The 20,440-nt window shown below is 43.7% G+C and overlaps 1 protein-coding gene across 6 annotated transcripts in view; it reads left to right on the plus strand.

Annotated features, from left to right (window-relative positions):
* The window catches only part of plxna4 (plexin A4), an 804,472-nt gene that overhangs the window by 646,679 nt on the left and 137,353 nt on the right, over positions 1–20,440 (plus strand). For all 6 annotated transcript variants that reach the window (XM_063073049.1, XM_063073048.1, XM_063073050.1 and 3 more), the window contains 7 exons: positions 1,317–1,413; positions 2,977–3,167; positions 9,953–10,104; positions 11,421–11,538; positions 12,199–12,335; positions 14,713–14,880; positions 18,879–18,972. In XM_063073049.1, the coding sequence (XP_062929119.1) occupies positions 1,317–1,413; positions 2,977–3,167; positions 9,953–10,104; positions 11,421–11,538; positions 12,199–12,335; positions 14,713–14,880; positions 18,879–18,972 (957 nt within the window). The remainder of the gene's footprint in view (positions 1–1,316; positions 1,414–2,976; positions 3,168–9,952; positions 10,105–11,420; positions 11,539–12,198; positions 12,336–14,712; positions 14,881–18,878; positions 18,973–20,440) is intronic.

A 20,440-nucleotide genomic window follows, 5' to 3' on the forward strand; every position in this document is an offset into this window, starting at 1 on the left:
ACTCTTCTGTTCAACTGCACTCCTCCGTACCTATAACCTCTGACCTCCAGCGCTTGTCTCGCCTCACCTCAGAGGGAAAAGCCTGCTTTTATTTATCTTATCTATACCCCTCGGAATTTTGTATCTAATTTGCTTTCTTACCCTGGATCCCCTGTGGCAGAAAGTCATTCTGTCTGTCAGAAAGTGCATGAGCGATGAACTCCTAAACAATTGCAAATATGAAGAGATACAGCAATCACTGTGACTGAACAGCCTATTGGGATTTAGGAAACAAAAATATTTCCTCCTCACGTTTGATCTTCAAATCTGGAGCAGGAGGGTAAAATGACATTCAGATCAAAAGGCCCTGAAGAGTATTTTTTTTTGCTGTTCTTCCCCAGTGAGAAATAGAAATGAAGTCCCGCACCATCCCACTGTTGTGTTGTGTGCTTGACACCTGCCAATGCCACTTGTATCAGAATCAGGTTTATAATCACTGACACATGTTGTCAAATTTGTTGTTTTGTGGCAGCAGTACAGTGCAACACATAAAGAAATAAAATGGATCCTTGACCTCCCAATCGACCTCGTTATGACCTTGCACCTTATTGCTCATCTGCATTGCACTTTCTCTGTAGCTGTTACACTTTATTCTGCACTCTGTTATAGTTTAACCTTGTGCTATTTCAATGCACTATGTAATGACCTGGTATGTAGATACAGTATGCAAGACCAGCTTTTCACTGTATCTCGGTACATGTGACAATAATAAGCCAATTCCAATTCCAGTAACAAATTTTATGTGAATTTATATGATACTCTCGTTAATGACAATCAGAACCAGAATCAGTCTTATTATCACTGGCATATGCCATGAAATTTGCTAGTTTGTGACAGCAATACAGTGCAATACATAAAATACATTATCAATTTGAGATATAAATTAAATAAGTAGTGCAACAAGAGAACAAAAATAGTGAGGTAGTGCTTATGGGTTCACGAACTGTTCATAAATCTGAAGGCAGAGAGGAAGAAGCTGTTCCTAAAATATTGAGCCTGCATCTTCAGGCTCCTGTACCTCCTCTCTGATGGTAGAAATGAGAAAGGGCATATCCTTGGTGGTGGGGTGCCCTAATGAGGGGTGCCACTTTTTGAAGATGTCCTCGATGGTGGGGAGGCTAGTGCCCACGATGGAGCTGGCTGAGTTTACAACCCTCTGCAGTTTTCTGCCATTCCGTGCGTTGGTACCTCCATACAAGGAAGTGGTGCAACTGGTCAGAATGGTCTCCATGGTACATTGGCAGAAATTTGCTGGAGTCTTTGGTGTCTCGTTTCAGTACTCGTATGAGGGGACAGCGATTAACAACCTCCCTGTGGACCTCTCTGTTGCCTGGAATGGAGATTTCAGAATTGACAACCCAGCACAGAACCAAGGTGAGTCTGGGCCAAAGTAACTGTTTTCTTTTTAATTCAGTCCCTGCTGTCCATTGCTGAGAGCTACAAAACTGTGCAGGTATCATTGACAGATTCTGGGCCTACCCCCTCTGGAAGGTGTGGCGTACAATTATACAAGCTATACCAGACTGTATAATTTGCCCCTCTCTACATGTGCAATTTATTTTATGCCCTGTTTCCCAAGGTCATAAAGTCAAAGAGTCATAGGGCGTTATAGCACCGAAACAGGCCTTTAACCCATATACGACCAGATGACCATAAGATACAGGAACAGAATTAGGCTGTTTGACCCAATGAGTCTGCTCCACCATTTCATCATGGCTGATCCAGTCTTCTGCTTTCTCCCCATATTTCTTCATGCCCTGACCAATCAAGAATCTATTAACCTCCGCCTTAAACAAAGACTTGTCCTCCACAGCTGCCTATGGCAAAGAAGTCCACAGATTCAGCACTCTCTGGCTAAAGGGATTCCTCCTCATCTCCATTCTAAAAGGACGCCCCTCTATTCTGAGGCTGTGTCCTCTGGTCTTAAACTCTCCCACCCTATCCTCTCCACATTAACTCAATCAAGGCCTTTCACCATTCAATAGGTTTCAATTAGGTCACCCCTCATTCTTCTGAGTTCTAGTGAATACAAGCCCAGAGACATCAATCGCTCTTCATGTGACAAACCATTCAATCCTGGAATCATTTTTGTGAAGCTCCTTTGAATCCTCCGGGTCGAACTGTTATTCTGCCTCGTGCCATCGAACCCTACCCGGACTAGAGTCCTCCATACCCCTCCCATCCATGTACTTATCCAAACTTCTCTTAAACATTGCAATCGAGCTTGCATCTACCAATTCCACTGGCTCCCTCAAGTTCCTCTCAAATATCTCACCTTTTACCTTTAACCTATAACCATTAGTTTTAGTCCCAGCTCACCTCAGTGGAAAAAACCGGCTTGTATAACCATGTCTTCATCTCTCATAATTTTGTACACCTCTATCAAATCTCCCATCAATCTTCTACATTTTAGGGAATCAAGTCCTAACTGATTTAGCCTTTCCCTGTAACTCATGTCCCAGCAACGTGCTTGTAAGTTTTCTTTTCTTTCAATATTACTTGCATTTTCCTGTAGGAAGATGACCAATGCTGCACACAATACTCCAATTTAGGCCTCACCAATGTTTTATACAATTTTAATATAATATCCCAAATCCTGTACTAAATAAAATGTAATCTTTTCTGTCAGTTGCTTTTTCCCCTCTCTTATTTGGGGCAGCATGGTAATGCAGCAATTAGCGTCACACTTCACAGCACCAGTGACCCGGGCTCAAACACACTGCTGTCTGTAAGGAGTTTGTTTGTTCTCCCTGTGACTGCATGGGTCTCGCTCCAGGTGCTCTGGTTTCCTTACACACTCCAAAGATGTAACGGTTAGTAGATTAATTGGTCATGTTGGTGTAATTCGCAGAGTAAGCTCTTTGGGCTGGAAGAGCCCGTTACTGTTCCGTATCTTCAAATAAAACAATAAAAACTAAATTCCTTCCACTCTGCCAGTTCACCTGTACAAGTGTGGAGTACTGCGGGAGAGCTGTGGACTGTGCCTGAAGGCTGATCCCAACTTCGAATGTGGCTGGTGCAAGGACAGTGGGCAATGTACCCTCCAACAGGACTGTCCTGACTCCGAGAACAAATGGCTGCAGCCATCGGGCATGAACAGGAAATGCACCAACCCTAGGATCACCAAGGTAACCTTGTGTTGCAGTGTGGGAGATGTGGCTTGTGAGGTGTGAAGGTCTAGGGCCTTCTGTCTAGACAACTGTTTAGTACTCTCTGCTTCATGTAGATATCATTGCTGGATTTTAATCTCTAAAGTTCAGACTAGACAATGAACGCATGATTAAGTGACAAGACTAACTACCTACCTCTCTCAAATAAAGCATTAAGTCATGTTTCAATCATGGTAAAAGATTCAATACTGTAGATCTAATCAAAACCTGTTCTATCTGTCCTGTCTTGCATTAAAGACCTTGCCTGTTCTCTAAGGATTCAATAATTCCTTACTTTTGGCAATTTTTTTCTGTGTTTTCAAACTTCTTCATGGTCTCTATCTATATCATGTCTCCAAACTCCTCCACACCTGACATTCTACACGATCACAATTGTGTTAAGACCTTAAGCTCTGGAGTTTCCTACGTAATCTTTGGAAACCTTTCTATTGCTCTTTTGACTTTCTACATTCACTCAGTGGCCACTTTACGAGGTACACCTGTACACCTGCTCATTGATGCAAACATCTAATCAGCCAATCATGTGACAGCAACTCAATGCATAAAAGCATGCAGACGTGGTCAAGAGGTTCAGTTGTCGCTCAGACCAAACATCAGAATGGGGAAGAAATGTGATCTAAGTGACTTTGACTGTGGAATGATTGTTGCTGCCAGATGGGGTGGTTTGAGTATCTCAGAAACTGCTGATTACCTGGGATTTTCACTGACCTCGGTCTTCAGGGTTCACAGAGAATGGTGCAAAAAACAAGAAATGTCCAATGTGCAGCAGTTTTGTGAGCCAAAATGTTGTTGATGCGAGAGGCCAGAGGAGAATGGCCAGACTGGTTCAAGCTGACAGGAAGGCAACAGTCACTCAATTCCCACGTGTTACAACAGTGGTGTGCAGAAGAGCATCATGTTGAAATTTGAAGTGAATGGGCTTCAGCAGCAGAAGACCAGGAAAATACACTCATGCAGGAGGTTCCTAATAAAGTGGACACTGAATGTACTCCTTAAATCCAATCGTCTTGCCTAGCTAAGCTGGAGAAAATTGAATCATTTGTCATCTAGCTGGCTTTGTTGTATCACAGGAGATCATGAGCTGAAAATTTACTATACATGTGGCATAGTGAAAAATGTGTGTCAAATATTTCCAAAATTTGGATCCATTGATTTTATGTAGAACTAAATATCAGGAGAGGAACTCAATAGAGCAACATCACTTTATAGATCTTAGAGCACACAAAAAGTATGATAAACTTCTGCCCTAGGATAACAGAGTGGCTCTTTATGTAGAAAATATATATCTTTAAACCAAATAAAAATTTCAGAAGCTAACAAATCTGTGCTGTTTTGGAGAATGAGATATTGCCATGTATTATTCATAGCTGGTTCCTGAAAGCCCGTTCACCAACCATTAACACTGAGGAATCACTCTATGGTTTATCTATAATGCACCAGCAAAATCCCACATTGGCAATTTTCCAAATTTGGCAACCAATCCACTTGGTATGACCTGATACTATTGACTGTTGTCTGTCTCAGGAAGCTTGCAGTGGTAGGAAAAGTCCGTTTGCTTATGATTGAAAATAGATACTGGAGAATCACCTACCAATAAAAAAGGACTTGCATTTAAATAGCTGCCAAGGCAGTACAAAGCCTCCCAAGATCTTGAAAATTTCTATAGTATTGGAGTATGTGGTGTGTCTGTAGTGTCCAACAATGGCAGGAGACCTGTGTAGGAGAGTTTTTAGAATAGAAAAGCCGATGTACTGGAGCAATTCTGTTCTCTCAACCTTGGAAGTTCGGGAGCGTCTATCCTTTCCTGGACAGCCCATACATCCCACTTTACAGTATAATTCTCATTATAATGTGGACTGAAAATCTGTGCTTAGAGAGTAGCATAAAAGAGACTCGATACTCAGCCTGATAGTTGGTTGCTGCATAAGCATTGGTCTTAGCATGGAAGTGAGCTGCCCAGATCGACATTGAAATGATGTCTGTGGAATGGTCTGTAAAATCAGATAGAATCACTGTTTACAGTTACCTCGTTATGATCGTACACTTTATCATTTACCTCGGCTGTACTTTCTCGGTAGCTTTTAAACTTTATTCTGCATTGCTCTTGTCTTACCTCAGTCTAGCTCCAATGCACTGATTTGATCTGTGTCGGTAGTATGTAAGACAAGTTTTTCACAATACATGTGACAATAATAAAAGAACATCAACAACAATGAAATATCAGCATAAAAACTAGGTTTCCAACAATGCAGTTCTCCCTCAGTGGGTCTAGGTTATGTGTTCTGCTCTCTGGAATTGAATTAAAACCTGATTCAGATGAGAGTGATACCACCTTAATCATAGCTGGTGGAGATGTACAGTAGCAGCTCAGAAGGATATATTCTCTCCGAGTCAGTGGTTGGCAGAACCTCTCGTGTTTCTTTGTTTGACACCGCAGTAGATACAAAAAAATTCTGCAGATGCTGGATATCTTGGGGTGCAACATTTGTGTCACGGTTAGCATGACGCTTATTACAGCTCACAGCGTCAGAGTTCAGAGTTTAGTCCCGGCGTCCTCTATAAGGACCTTTTATGTCAACCCCATGAGTTTTTTTCCAGGTGCTCTGGTTTTCTCCCACAGTCCAAAGAAATGCTGGTTTTTGGGTTAATTGGTCATTGTACTGGAGGAGATTGCTAAAATGATGGGAAAAAGAGATGGTTTGCTGTGCTGTTAAGAACATAAGATATAGGAGCAGAATTAAGCCATTCAAAGTTGAAAGTAAATTTTATTATCAAAATACATATATGTCACCATATACAGCCCGGAGACTCATTTTCCTGCGGGATTTCTCAGCAAGTCTATAGAATAGTAACTATAACAGGATCGACAAAAGATCAACCAGAGTGCAGAAGACAACAAACTGTGCAAATGTAAATATAAATAATTAGCAATAAATAATGAGAAAATGAGGTAACGAGATAAAAGAGTCCTTAAAGTGAGATCATTGGTTGTGGGAATATCTCAATGATGGGGCAAGTGAGTGTAGTTATCCCCTTTGTTCAAGAGCCTGATGGTTGTGGGGTAGTGACTATCAAACTATCGACCCATCAAGTCTGTCATTCAGTCATGGGTGATTTGATTTCCCTCTCGTTCTCCTACCTTCTCCCGTAACCCTTGATGTCCTTACTCATCAGGAACCTATCAAACTCCGCTTTAAATAGACTCTTAGAAAAAATTGATTCTGGTTATGGCTAAACATGGCATGTGCCCAGTGAAAGGATGTCCAAGGTTCTCCTATCAAATTCATTCAGCCGAGTGAAGCCATAATTCAAATTGAATGAGATGGCGGGATGAGGTAACCTTTATTCTAATTACAAGCAATTGTTCCTAAATTATGGTTCAGCACATTGAGGCGTCAAATTGCCCTGTAAAAATCGGCAAGGTCCAGGTTTCAGAGTGCTTATTGTCAATCATTCGTACACAAGTGTGAAGGAGAGTGAAATTACTGTTACAGGTACTCCAAATCCAGTGCAACCCAAAAAAACACTATAGGCATAAAGAATACAATAAATATAAATACATAAGCTTAGCTTACATAGATTGATTGTCTGTCCATAAAGTGATACTTGGCACAGGAGTTCCTGCACATAATCTGTCTGTCTGGAAATGATGAAGTAGTGGTGGTGGGGGAATTAGTTGGTGGAGGTGTTGATCAGCCTGAGGGATGTCACTGTGGTCCTGGCACTGATATTACGTGAGCCTCCTCCCTGATGGGAATGAGAGAAACAGTCCATGAGCAGGATGGGTGGGATCCTTCATGATGTTACTGGCCCTTTCCGGCATCTTTCGGTATACATGTCCTCGATGGCGGGTAGGCTGGTGCCAGTGATACACTGGGCAGTTTTCACTACTCATTGTGAATCCTTCCTGTCCAGTGCAGTGCCGTTCCTGGACCACAGGGCGAAGCAGCATGTTGGGATGCTCTCAGCTGTGCACGTGGAGAAGGTCATGGGTACCGATCTGCAGAGTCCAGCTTCTTCGGAAAGTAGAGATGTTGTTGAGCTCTGTTGACTGTGTAGGATGTGTTCTAGGACCACGAGAGTTTGTGCAGGATGCACTCCCAGGAGTTTGAAACTGCTCGAAGTTTCCACTGCTGTGTCACTGATGTAAAGAGGGGTGTGAGTGGTGCAGGGAAGGGTCGGACGAAAATGGAGCTAGGTCATAGATCAGCTATGATCCCACTGTGTGACTAGATGGAAGGAGGGAGCTGAGTGCTGACTCCCTGCTGCCTCCTTGCTGTGATTGTGAGACACCAATATATTTCCTTGAGAAATCTGAGGGAAAAGTTCCCTGTGCTGGGACGTGGTGTGATGAGGGATTTTGATCTGTGCACACTGTATCCAGGTTTGTATAGGGATGGGTTTGATGGGATTAAAAAGTTTTCCAACCTCCGCTATTCCTAGCACCATTCCCACAACCTTTTTATCTACCTGAACCCAGGTAAATAGTGCAGAATGTTGAGAATCAATTATTTCAAGCCATTTTCCTGGAAATATTTTGACATTCATCTTGTCCCAAATGGAGAACCCTTCCTCTTTCCAGAACTTGTATATCTTCATTCTACCCCTTCCTTATTTCTCATCACTTTGAAAGCCTCTACCTCAGTGCAACTGAACTTCCACCCGCATGAAATACTGAGGTGATCTAGAAAGAGAGCAAACTCAATCTCGAGGCCTCTTTTAGCAGTCCTTCCACCTGCCCTCGGCAGAAGCTCATTCAGTAACTATCTGCAGCCTTCCTCCAGTGAGAGGCAGAAGGAATATTTGGCATGTCACTTTTGGCCTCTGCAGAGACGGAGTTGGTGACAGCGAAAGAGATGTTTTGTGCAGCACCTGTGCAGTAACTGTAATCCCTGAGAGACTGGCTGACACATAGTCCACAGTTCAGAAGTGGTTTTTTAAACTCAATTGTTGAGATGCTCTTTGTACTTGACGAGTTTAATACCTGTTTTAAATTACAGTCATGGACCCAGCTAGTTCCTTCTGCGTAAGTTAAGAAAAAAACGTGCACACACAGAGATTAGTGAATAATGGGGAGCTTTCATAAGGAGAGACACACCTGTGACCAAAGCACCATTGTGCTGGTGGAATACAATGCTGAATAAGTGGAAAGGGATGGGAGCGGAGAGGCAAATATTTTCAACTTTGGTATTCGTGGTACTTTTTTTTGTGCATTTTCCCTTTTTAAATTTAATTGCCAAGTTCAGGACTTGCATAGGTATTTAGTTCTTTACTTTTCAGGTAAAACAATATCACCTCAATATTGCTTCTTGGCAATTCAATGTCCTCTTCAGTCTCCACAAACTTCCTCCTGCCTTTTCCTCTTCTTTCAGTCTTTAGCTTTTACATTTTCCTAAATTCAAAGTAAATTTATTATTAAAGTACATATAGGTCATCATATACAACCTGAGATGCATTTTCTTGCAGACATTCACAGTAAATACAAAGAAACAAAATAGATTCAATGAAAGGCCACACATAAGACGAACAACCAATGTGCGAAAGACAACAAACTGTGCACATACAAAGAGAAAATAATAACAATAAGTAAATAACCAATAAATATCATACCCTCCTTCATCTCATTCCCCCCTTTCCTTTTCCCTCTCACTTTCTCAATTGCCGTTCTTCCTGTCTATCTCTCTCCTTTACCCCCCGTTTCCCTAGCTCTCTGCACCCCTTTCTCTCACCCTCCTTCCCTCCTGCTTCTTCTCCTCTCTCTCCTTCTCCTCTCTCTCCCTTCCTATCTTCTCTCCCCCTCTCTTTCTTCCTCCCTGTCTTCCTCCCTTCCTCCCTCTCTTCCTCCCTCCCTCTCTTCCTCCCTCCCTCTCTTCCTCCCTCCCTCACTTCCTCCCTCCCTCTCTTCCTCCCTCCCTCTCTTCCTCCCTCCCTCTCGTCCTCCCTCCCTCTCTTCCTCCCTCCCTCTCTTCCTCCCTCCCTCTCTTCCTCCCTCCCTCTCTTCCTCCCTCCCTCCCCTCCTCCCTCCCCTCCTCCCTCCTTTCTTCTCCCTCCCTTCCTCCCTTCTTCCTTCTCCCTCCGTCCTTCTCCCTCTCACCCTCTCCCTCTCTTCCTCCCTCTCTAACTCTCTCTCTCCCTCCTTCCTGCTCTCTATCTCCCTCACTTCTCTCTTCTATTCTCCTACATGCACAACTTACCTGTATATACAAGACAACAATGATGTGTGCTCATAAACCACAGCAGGGAGTGAACACTTCATCAATATCTGACAGCCACATAAGAGGAGGATTTAAAAACAAAACATTCTAGAAACTCAAATAGAGCATAAAATGATGCAAATCTATGGCAGGCCAGTCAGCACCACAGGAGAAATATAAGGGAACTTTTCCCAGAGATTGGGATTATAAGACTCTGGAGTCAGAATGTCTGGAGTATTATTACTTTTTGCTGATGAATCATTAGTTTGCCACATTAATGATGTGTCTCACTGCATAGATGCTGCCTGGCCTTCTGACAATTTGAAACTTTTTCTGTTTTGTTTCATTTTGGCTCTTCCAGGTGCACACATGGACAAATCAGACTTGTATTTTGATTTTTTTTATTAGGTTCACTCTTTACCCTGTGAAGCATAATAGTCGGTTTATCCAAGGCATGTACCAGTGGAGATTATGAAATGTTAGACTGAGGTAGCAGCTTTGTCTTTGATTATTTAATTAATATAAGAAGATATTTTTATATCTTTGCAGATTATACCGATACGTGGACCCAGGGAAGGTGGAACAAAAGTGACAATATATGGGGAAAATCTGGGCCTGAAATTCGAAGAGATTGAACGCTCTGTGCATGTGGCTGGAGTTGATTGTATCCCACTAGAGGATGGATACATCCCTGCAGAACAGTAAGACTTGCTTAAACATTCCTTTCCAAGAGGCCTGGCATGTGGAAACTGTGTCTGTGTGATCAGGCAGAAGTGTTCATGTTGAAGCACTGCGTGGGAACCAATCATGGCCTTCTCCTCCTCCCACTTTGCACGCAATCTATTCACCTGACGCCCTACCGTTACATATCCGTGGGGCAAGAACAATAATGGAGTGTTATGGAATTAAAATTCTATCATTGTGAGACTGAAAAGTTGATAGAGGATATTGTTATGTATCCTCAGTGCAAATACAATGATGGAGTAGTATGATTAAACATTTTTATTGAGTCATGTTAGTAACGGTATACACTGGGCAACCAACAGTGTGGGAGAGACAAACCGGGCCCACAGAGATGAAAACATGAACTCAAAAATGTGTGCGGAAAGAAAGAGAGAGAGCCCTCCACACGTAAAGGCCCATTTGATTTACTGCGTGATCAATTGGCCATATCCGTACTTGCCACGCTCTTGTAATCAATCTGATACGGCTCACCTGTCGGCTTACCCTCTGTTCACTTCCCATTCTGTTCACTTCAGCCTCTCTAAAGGTCACCATCAATGGGGAAAATCTGGGCAGAATGGTGCTTTGCGTCTCTCTGGCTGAAGGTGTTTCTGTTGAGATGTGGCAAGGAGGTTTTCAGATGTGGTAGAGTCTAGAAATGGCTGAAAGTTAGTTTGCCCATTTCAGGCAGGGATAGGTGAATTTCTGCCTCTGAGGTTTGAGAGTTTGTAGAACTTTTATACATATAAAAGTAGTGCAAAAGGAGAAAAAAATAGCGAGTTAATGTTCATAGGTTCATTGTCCATTCAGAAATCTGATGGCAGAGGGGAAGAAGCTGTTCCTGAAATGTTTATTGTGTGTTTTCAGGCTCCTGTACCTGCTCCCTGATGGTAGCAATGAGAAGGGGGCATGTCCTTGGGTGATGGGGTCCTTAATGATGCATGCCCCCTTTCAGAGGCATCACTCCTTGAAGGTGTCAGGGTTGCCAGGGAGGCTGGTGCCCATGATGGAGCTGACTGAGTTTACAACTTTCTGCAGTTTTTCCCGATCCTGTGCAGTGCCAGACGGTGGCACAACCAGCTGGAATGTTCTTCATGATACATCTATAGAAATTTGTGAGAGGGGGTGGAGGCAGAGTCTATGAGGATGGCAGAAGTAGGTGGATTCTTATTAAACTGAAATTTACTGAGGGTAAGCAGGAATGCGGAATAGTCAGATCAGTCATGATTTTATTAAATGGTGGATCACATTTCCAGGACAGTGCAATCTTAAACCAGGTTCTATCTCTTTGAAGGATTGTGTGCGAGATGGACGTTGCCCGGCATGGTCAGTACGCTGGCTTCGTGGAGGTCTGTGTGGATGAATGCAAGGAGCAGTTCACGGCAAAGTCAACACAGCTATACAGCTTTGTGGTGAGTAAGGCAGGAGCTTGAAATGGCTCCGAGCAGCTGCGCTTTGATCCTTGGTGTAAAGCTTTGTCTAACAGGTCGCAGGTACCTTCACTCAGCGCATGTGTCCTCTTGTGGAAAAAAGATAAAGTCTAGCTTTATTTGTCACATATACATGGAAACATACAGTGAAATGCATAGTTTTGTGTCAACACAGTTCGAGGATAATCACCATGTTTATTTCAACTTGATACATGCACCAGTGACGTGGCTTTCACAATATGGATAGTTTTCTAGTAATGCATTGCCCTCTGTAATGCAGAGGTCGACTGTAATTACCTACAGAGCAGTATATAAGTTATGGTTGACCATAAACAGGATGAAAGATGTTAAGTCTTGGATATCTAGTACCATTGCTAAAATCAACCAGCAACTTCCTTCAGTTATTTTGTGTGCACATTTAATCACTAAACATATTGCCAAATGAGCCCAAGAGGGAATAAAATGTTGGGATTTAAACTGCAAAATAAAATTTAACATGCAACCATGGCTGAGCAACGAGATACCCAAGTTGTTCTCACTTCCATCTGCTCAGTTACCTGCCCTTACATCTCAACTCGCAAATAATATTCTGCACATGCCTGTTGATTATGACACTGTAACTTCAATCTCTATTTCTTTCAGCTCCCAACTCTAACGGACTTGACACCCAAACAAGGCCCAGTGTCAGGGGGTACAACGGTCACCATCAGGGGCAGGAACCTGGATGCGGGCAGCAATGTCTCAGTTCTGTTTGGCCAACAGCCTTGTGTGTTTCATAGGTAACGCACGTGTGTCATCTCTGTTTAACTGGACTATAAAAACTTGCAGTCATTTCTCAATCACACTTTATTTACTTATGCAGAAAGTGAACAACATGGCCCTTGTCACTAAAACTATTCTAAAGTTTGAACACAGAAATTGACAATTTGGACACAGATATTGACTGATTGGTAACCTTGTGATTGGACGAATTCCATATTTGCAATATGACTGACCAATTACACAAGAGTAATACAGGTAGTAACAACCAATAGAATCAACAAGCTAATAGCCAGTGATACCTTAGAGTTAATAAAGTAATGGTCTAATCGTAAGTTTGTTTCTTGCATACTTATCTTGCCTTCGTATGCCAAGTGGCTGCAGTGCCATGCTGGGCAAAGGGAAGCTACCCTCTCAAGGACTTTACTTGTGTTGGTTGACTGCACACCTTCTTTAAACACATTAACTCAACCCTTGCCTTGTCCAATAAGGTGGTGGCATGCTTGGACACAGCGTCCTCTCTGGGTTTAAGCAGAGGCGTTATTGTGTGTCCTTTACATCTTTTTCACGATCGCAAGACGCTGCTGGTTATAAAAGGCATTGAGTACTGTAGGACTATCCCACTAGTGAGTTGCTTTACAGTGATAGAGCTGGTCTTGTTGTGCACGATTCTGCATCCTGCCTCAGCCACCCAGGGAGGAATGAATCAGTAGCGGTCCATGGAGAATGAACCAACGGACGAGGGTGATTGTCTTGGATGTTTTTGTTGTGATTGCAAGACCCTGTGAAGATTGGTCATGTAGAATACTGCGAGTCCAATTAACTGGTTCATTGGCAAGACTGATGCCGGGGGAAAGCAGCGTGCCCTCAGTTCTAGTGCAGGCCAGCTCATTCATGCCTTGGCACCGCCTGTGACGGCCGCTGAGGAAGAGGTCACCAGAGCTGGCTGTGTGCCACTGGATTCCTTACTGGGTTGGGGGCTGGCCCCAGAGGAACACTGTATTCAGCTGTATTCGTGTATTCAACTTGAACTTGAACGTGTCACGAATTTACATGGAAGGCTGAGAAACCAAGCAAGTGTATTAATGGTACCAGCTCTGTGAGAGTGTTAGGTTAGAGTGATGGTCATTGTGATCAACAAAAAATAAAATGGGTTTTAGTTATATTGATACAAGCAGCTGTTACTAAAGTCTTATATGTTCCCCTGTTTGCAGTGTGAGCTGGCTGTATGATCGTTCTGTTTGTATTGGTGGGACCACATGCATGGGGAAGTGTGTGAGACTGAGCAGTGTATGTGTGTGTGTGTGTGTGTGTGTGTGTTGTGTGTCTGTGTGTGTATGTGTTGTGTGTCTGTGTGTGTGTGTGTGTGTTGTGTGCCAATTTGGACAAGCCTGTGTTCATGCATGTCTGTTTCGAGTGGAAGGCCTGCATTGGGTGTTATATGATTGACTATGCTGCGAATGAACATGGCTGTTTGTGTGCTGTCTGGGACTGTCTCAGACCTGACTAACAGGAGAGAAAGCCCATCATCTGGTGCTGGTGTAAGGTCTCTATAGCTCAGGTACAATTTCAACACCTCAGTTGTAGAATTCTCATCCAAGGTCACCGTCATCCAGCAACTTATTCCATTACGTCCTCTAGCCCTATTGTCATAACCAGGGGTTGCTTTTTTAAAAAAACAGGATTTCTTGTCAGTTTGTATGTGGGTTGTATTTTCTCGGTGTCACCTCATGGGTATGCATTGTTCCTTGGATTGTTTACCTGTTGTGTTCAATTGTTTGTCTTTGCACTAGCTCTGGTCTTTCACTTTGTTTTGCAGCTATTTCATTTGGGATCATGAACTTCTCCTTGCATTAAGCTCTCCTTGCATTTATCACTTTTCTTCAATTTGGAATAACTTAATTAGCACGGTATTTTCAATATCTTGTGTTGTAATTGTTGTCTTTGGAGGTTATTGCTTTGTCTGGTTATCAGGGCTGTGTGATTGGTCCTGAGTAATTACGTGCTTGGAGTATTTCGGGAGAGGGAGGAAGCATGCCAGCCCATCTTTACTTGGTCATTGTGGATCCTTGTCTGGTGAAACTCTGAATGAGTTTTTCTGTGTATCTCTCTGTGATTACTGCCCTTGAGTTCACTTGTGACCCTGACACCTGTAACCTCCCTTCATTGTACATTGTAACCTCTAATTTTTCACATTGATGGCAATATCTTCAACTGCTGAGGTGGAATCTCTATAATTCTTTGCCTAACACACCTCCACCTCCCTGACCAAGCTCATGATTCCATCTTCTTCTATCTCCCAGTCATGCTTTTTTTTCCATCTTAAATAATGCAAATTATAAAGTTGCATTATTGTAATTTATTGTTGTTTTTTCCCTCTCTTTTCCAACCTGTCAGGCGGTTTGCTTGGGCAATTGTGTGTAACTCCACCTCTGCACCCCAAGGCCCAGGTAACATCAGTGTAATGGTCGGAGTTGACAAGGCAAGGATTGAGAAGGAGCTGCAGTTTGAATACATGGAGGATCCCACCATCACTAAGATTGAACCAGAATGGAGTATCGTCAGGTAAGGAGTGTGTACTTGTCAGTGTGACCACACATTGGGTGATCACGTTGAAGGTTATAAATGTGAAAATCAAATTGAACATGCTAGAATTGCACAGCTGTACGGGCAGATGATGAGATAACACCTTGGGCATGTTGTTCTGTCAGAATGGTAATCTGAAAGTTAACCATTTTAATAAGTACTCAGTCTGAGTCTGTTCTCTCCCCGTCCCTCCATTCCTTTGTCTCTCTTTCTCTTTCTCTCTTTTTCACTCCCACTGCATTTCTGTTTTCCTCTTTCTCCCTCTCTAATCTCTCTGTGTCCTCCTCCCTCTAATTTGCTCCATCTCTCCCTCTCATTCTCTCTCTCTCTGCCTCTCCCACTTCCCCTCCATCTCTCTTGCCTTCTGCCTCTTGTTTTCATTCTCCTCATCATCCTGTCTCCTTGCTCTGCCCTCTCCCCAGCTTCCTCCCACAATGCCAGTGTCCCTCTGCACTCTCTCATTACTTTTCCCACTATCCCATTCTCTCCTTCCCTTCCCATGGCCTCCTTTTCTCTTCCCTCATCTCCTTGCTCCCTCTCCCTCTTTAATGCGCTTTCTCACTTTTTTCACATCTCCTGACTCTTCTTTATTGGCTGATATCTGACTGGAAAACCTGGTAAATTATCCTCTCCCTATATTTTTCCACATTCTTCTATTGTTTATTTTCTGTTTTTAGACCTCCCTCTCTTTCTCTGTCTCTCTCCCACTCTCTCTCTTTCTCCTTCTCTTTCTGTCTGCCTGTGTTCTCATACCCTGCTTCTCTCCCTCTCTGCCTGTCTCTCTCACTCTGTCTCTGTCTCTGTCTCTCCCAAACTCCTTTCCATCTTTTTATCTGTTTTCCTCTGCTATGCCCTATTTCTCATATCCATTCCCTCGTTTTCCCTGTTTTCCCTTTCCCTCTGCTGCCATTTGTCCCCGGCGAGGTGCTTGCCATTTTTTTGCATTCTGACACGTTTGCTTGTATTCCTTAAATTAGTTGAAGACAATCTGTCTGTTGCCTTCTCAAGCCGAGGCCCTGTGGTAATTATGTTGAAATGCCAGTATAATCTCACCAAGTCCCTGTCAGGACTCCTAGCGTCAGCCTTTCAACAGCTCTTCTGTGTTAGTTACTTCCTCCAGGGTGATGGCATGTCATACAAGGTGTAGGTTTTTGCCTGCCTTCCAGCCTATCAATGTCCCCAGAACTGCATGGGAACCACACTTCAGTTTTCCCTATAACTTCTGCAGAACCACTCACAAAATGCTGGAGGAACTCAGCAGGCCAGGCAGCATCTATGGAAAAGAGTAAACGTTTTGGGCCAAAACCCATCTTCAGGACTTAGGTAGGATCCTATGAAGGCTCTCGGCCTGAAACATCGTTCGTTTACTCTTTTCCATAATGCAACCTGGCCTGCTGAGTTCCTCCAGCATTTTGTGTGTGTTGGTTTGGATTTATAGCATCTGCAGATTTTCTAGTGTTTGAGGAACTCTTACAGAAAGACCACTGGGTCTGTGTGTTCCACTTTATTTATTTATTGAGACAACACGGAATTGGCCCTCCCGGCCCTTCGAGCCACGCCGCCCAGCAATCCCCTGATTTAATCCTAGCCTAATCACAGGACAATTTACAGTGAACAATTAACCTACTAACCAGTGTGTTTTTGGACGGTGAGGGGAAACTGGACCACCCAGAGAAAGCCCACGCATTCCAAGAGGAGGACGTACTGACTCCTTACAGATGACGTCGGAATTGAACTCTGAACTCCGATGCCCTGAGCTGTAATAGCATTGCGCTAACCGCTACGCTTCTGTGGTGCCCTGATACCCTCAGGTTTGCTGCATTGTTAGGGGATCTCCTGGATTATCATATTGGTGGAGTCCTTTGTTAACAGAGCCCCATGATCCTGCACCATGCTCGGTTTATGTTAGTTGACAATGGGCAACAGTAACAGTAGAAGTTGACAAGGTGAGGGTTGAGAAAGAGCTGCAGTTTGAGGATGCCACTGTGTTAAAAGCCAGCTGGAAGTGCAGTGTCATCAGCACTGGACCTCGAGGCACCAGGTTTGAATCTGGCCAGCTCCTTGCACACTTTCTATCCGTGCCAGATTGAGCGTCAAGTTAGCAACTCAGCTTCCGAGAAAACAGATAAGTCCTAAAGAAACGGCAAGGTTGTCACGCGATGTGCCGCAAGGCATGGAGAGAAGCGACAAACGATTGTTAAGGTTGAACCAGAACACCTCCCGGTTTTGAGTACCACACACAAAATGCTGGAGGAACACAGCAAGTCAAGCAGCATCTATGGTGAGGGAAAACAGTCAATGTTTCAGGCCGAGACCCTTCCTCAGGACTCAGCAGTGCTGAGGACTTGGTGGGTAGCGGCAGTTTCCAAGGGTGAGTGACTAGGAACCAAGTACATTGAACGGGAACAAGGCAAGGAGATGAAAAGGTCTGGGTGAAGAGAGGAGAGAGCACTTCATTATATAAAGTATTCACAAAGACCCATCATGACCCTTTGTATGACTTCCACTTGCAGATGTATACAACTGAGTCAAGTCTGTCTCCCTTTCCCTTGCATCATCCCATTCCTATTGAGCTAAATGATGGAAGTCACAAATAACAAATGCAGTGACACACAAATCACTGTTTGTTGTTGTTTCAAGGACATCACCTTCATAAACGTACCATCCGCTGTTCAGGCTGATGGATGAGTTAGAGATGCAGGTCTTCCTGTTGAAAGTGATATTATTTCCCCGATGATGATGATGATGACCTCTACTCTGGCCTGAGAGGCCAGCGTCCCCTGATACACAATGAAAACCAAGATTTGTTTGGCTGCATTTGATAACAGTGCAGCAGCAGCAAGGCTGGAAATGACCTGATGGCCAAAGCCTGGAGACTGTGAGGCCCAGAGGCCTGTCTTGGAGTTGGGAGACTGAGGCCCAGGCACCTGTCCTGGAGCTGGAGGGGTGTGGGAGGGAGGAAATGGACTTGTTTTGCTGTTGTTTTGTTGTTTGTTGTGTTCTGTCAAGCATTGTGGGCATGCTACGATGTCTGGGTAGGCCCACTGCTTCTGCCCACTCCTGACCCACTGAACTCGTGGCCACGTACTTAAAACGTCTGGCCTGCTGTGTTCCTCCAGCATTTCATGCATAATGCCGTGATGGCACTGGAATGTGTAGCAACCCTTACCGACTGCTCTCAGTGCATCCTGAGGTTGTGTTGGTTGTTAACTCAAACAACACATTTCATTGTATGTTGCAATATACACGTGATAAATAAATGTATCTGAATCTGAATGACTAGAGATTTCTACTAACAAACTCAGTGTCAACTCTGCTGTGAGTGATTAAAGATTGCTTTTGTGTCCACAATTCATATGTCCCCATCCTTCACTGTGCACTTTTCAACAACAGGGAAGTTGCTGTTATTTGCCGTGTACTTGAAGTAGATTATTGACTGAGCGAATTTACACGATGCTGTGAGCCAGCTTGCTATTGGTTGACAAATGTTGTCCAGTAACCTGTGCGACATAAATCTGCAGCAGAATCCCAAATTTAAATTCATCCAATATCCAGGCTTGGATTGGCTCCTTCATAGTGGGATTAAAGCCCTGGACCTCCTGGACGACATAAAAGTGGAGAGGGTTGAGAAGCTGGCTCAGGATCTTTCCGAGCCAGCAAGTGACGTGCAGTATCTGGTGAATCGGAAGCAGGTTTATTATCACTGATATATGTTGTGAAAGTGGCAGCAGTACAATGCAATATGTAAAATATACTTTAAATTAAAATAAATAAATCTATATATATATATATAAATTAAATAGGTAGTGCAAAATGAGGGCAGAAGTAGTGAGGTTGTGTTCATGGTCTGTTCAGAAATCTGATGACGGAGGGGAGAAGCTGTTCCTAAGCGACACCTAAAAGGGTGTGAAAATGTAGCTGCCTCCGTGTTAATGATAGATTTTGAGCTGCTGCTTTTTTTTTGTCCCTTTTCTCAGTGGGAGCACGCCGATGATAGTATGGGGGACTAACCTGGACATCATCCAGAATCCTAAGATCCGGGCCAAGCTGAATGGAGTGGAGATGGTCAACGTAGGTATTGTTGGGGAAATTGGGCTGGGGGTGGAGCGACCGATGCGAGTTTTAGTACGTCTCCTCAGCGGGCTCTCTCTGCAGCACTGATATGAACTCACCCAGCGGGTGGGCTGACAGAGTTCTGGGCCGTGGACGTACGAGGTTGGGGTCTGTGGATCAGGCTGAAAAGTGGAATTGAGCTAAGAAGACCAGCTGTGTTTTTGTCACAGGCAAAACAGACTCAAAGGGCTGAATATTTTACCCCTACGTCTTATAAGGGCATAGTTCCTGGGAAGTCTGGCAGTGAACGTACACCAATGTGCAAGTGTAAGGTCACGGTAGCAATTATGGAGTAGCCAGAGTGAGACACCATGTATGAAATCATTAAATCTCTGTTTAGTTATCGCTTGCAGATTGCTGTTATTGAGGCCCGGTCGGATTAAAGAGTGGCCTGGTAGTGTAGTGGTGAGTGTAGTGATTTACAAAGCCAGTGATGGCTGATCAGTGTTCGATTCTCGCCACGGACTGGAAAGAGGACATTCTCCCTGTAACTGCATGGGTTTCCTCTGGGTAATCCGAATTCCTTCCACATTCCAAAGACATGCAGTCAGGGTTAGGATTAGCAAATTGTGGGCATGCTATGTTAGCGCCAAAAAGTGTGTTGACATTTGCGGGTTGTCCCCAGCAAAATCCTTGCTGATTAGATTTGATGTAAACGATGTACTTTACTTTGAGCTTTGATAGTTTCATGTATATGTGACAAATAAAGCTAATATTTATCTTATAGATTCTTAGAAAAGTACAGCACAGCAACAGGCCCTTTTGGCCTATCTAGTCCATGCCAAATTATTTAAACTACCTACTCCCATCGACCTGCAACGGGACCAGAGCCCTCTATACCCCTACCATCCATGTACCTGTCCCAACTTCTCTTAAATGTTGAAATCGAGCTTGTATGCACCACTTGTGGTGAAAGCTCATTCTACACACTCATCACCCTCTTAGTTTCCCTTAAACCTTTCACCTTTCACCCTTAACCCATGCCCTCTAATTGTAGTCCCACCCAACCTCTTTAGTAGCAATTATCCAGTACACAAAGTAGATCACAGTTTACTGAATCGCTCCGTAGCTGTTCAGTTGTCACTTACAGATTGCCGTTGCAGAGGCCCAGTTAGATTGCTGAGTTTTCAAGCTGTCTCCAGATACATGAGCACAAGATTCACTGAGACACTGTACTGCACGCCGGCTGGTGGTGTACTGGCATCTGCACCTCACTTTGAGGTGAGTGGCCCCTGGTTCAAATCCAGCTGGCTCCTGACATGTTCCATCCCTCATTGAGAAAAACAAATAAAAATGCTTAAAAAATGCAAGGTTGCTACCCTATGTGCCACAAGGCTCGGAAAGGAACAACTGCTGTATTGTATGAGATATTGATCTAAGGCTTTAATTACCTCTTCAAATGGATCTACAAAATGTCCCATAATGG

This window comes from Mobula hypostoma, chromosome 20 (assembly GCF_963921235.1).
Source record: "Mobula hypostoma chromosome 20, sMobHyp1.1, whole genome shotgun sequence".
NCBI lineage: Eukaryota > Metazoa > Chordata > Chondrichthyes > Myliobatiformes > Myliobatidae > Mobula > Mobula hypostoma.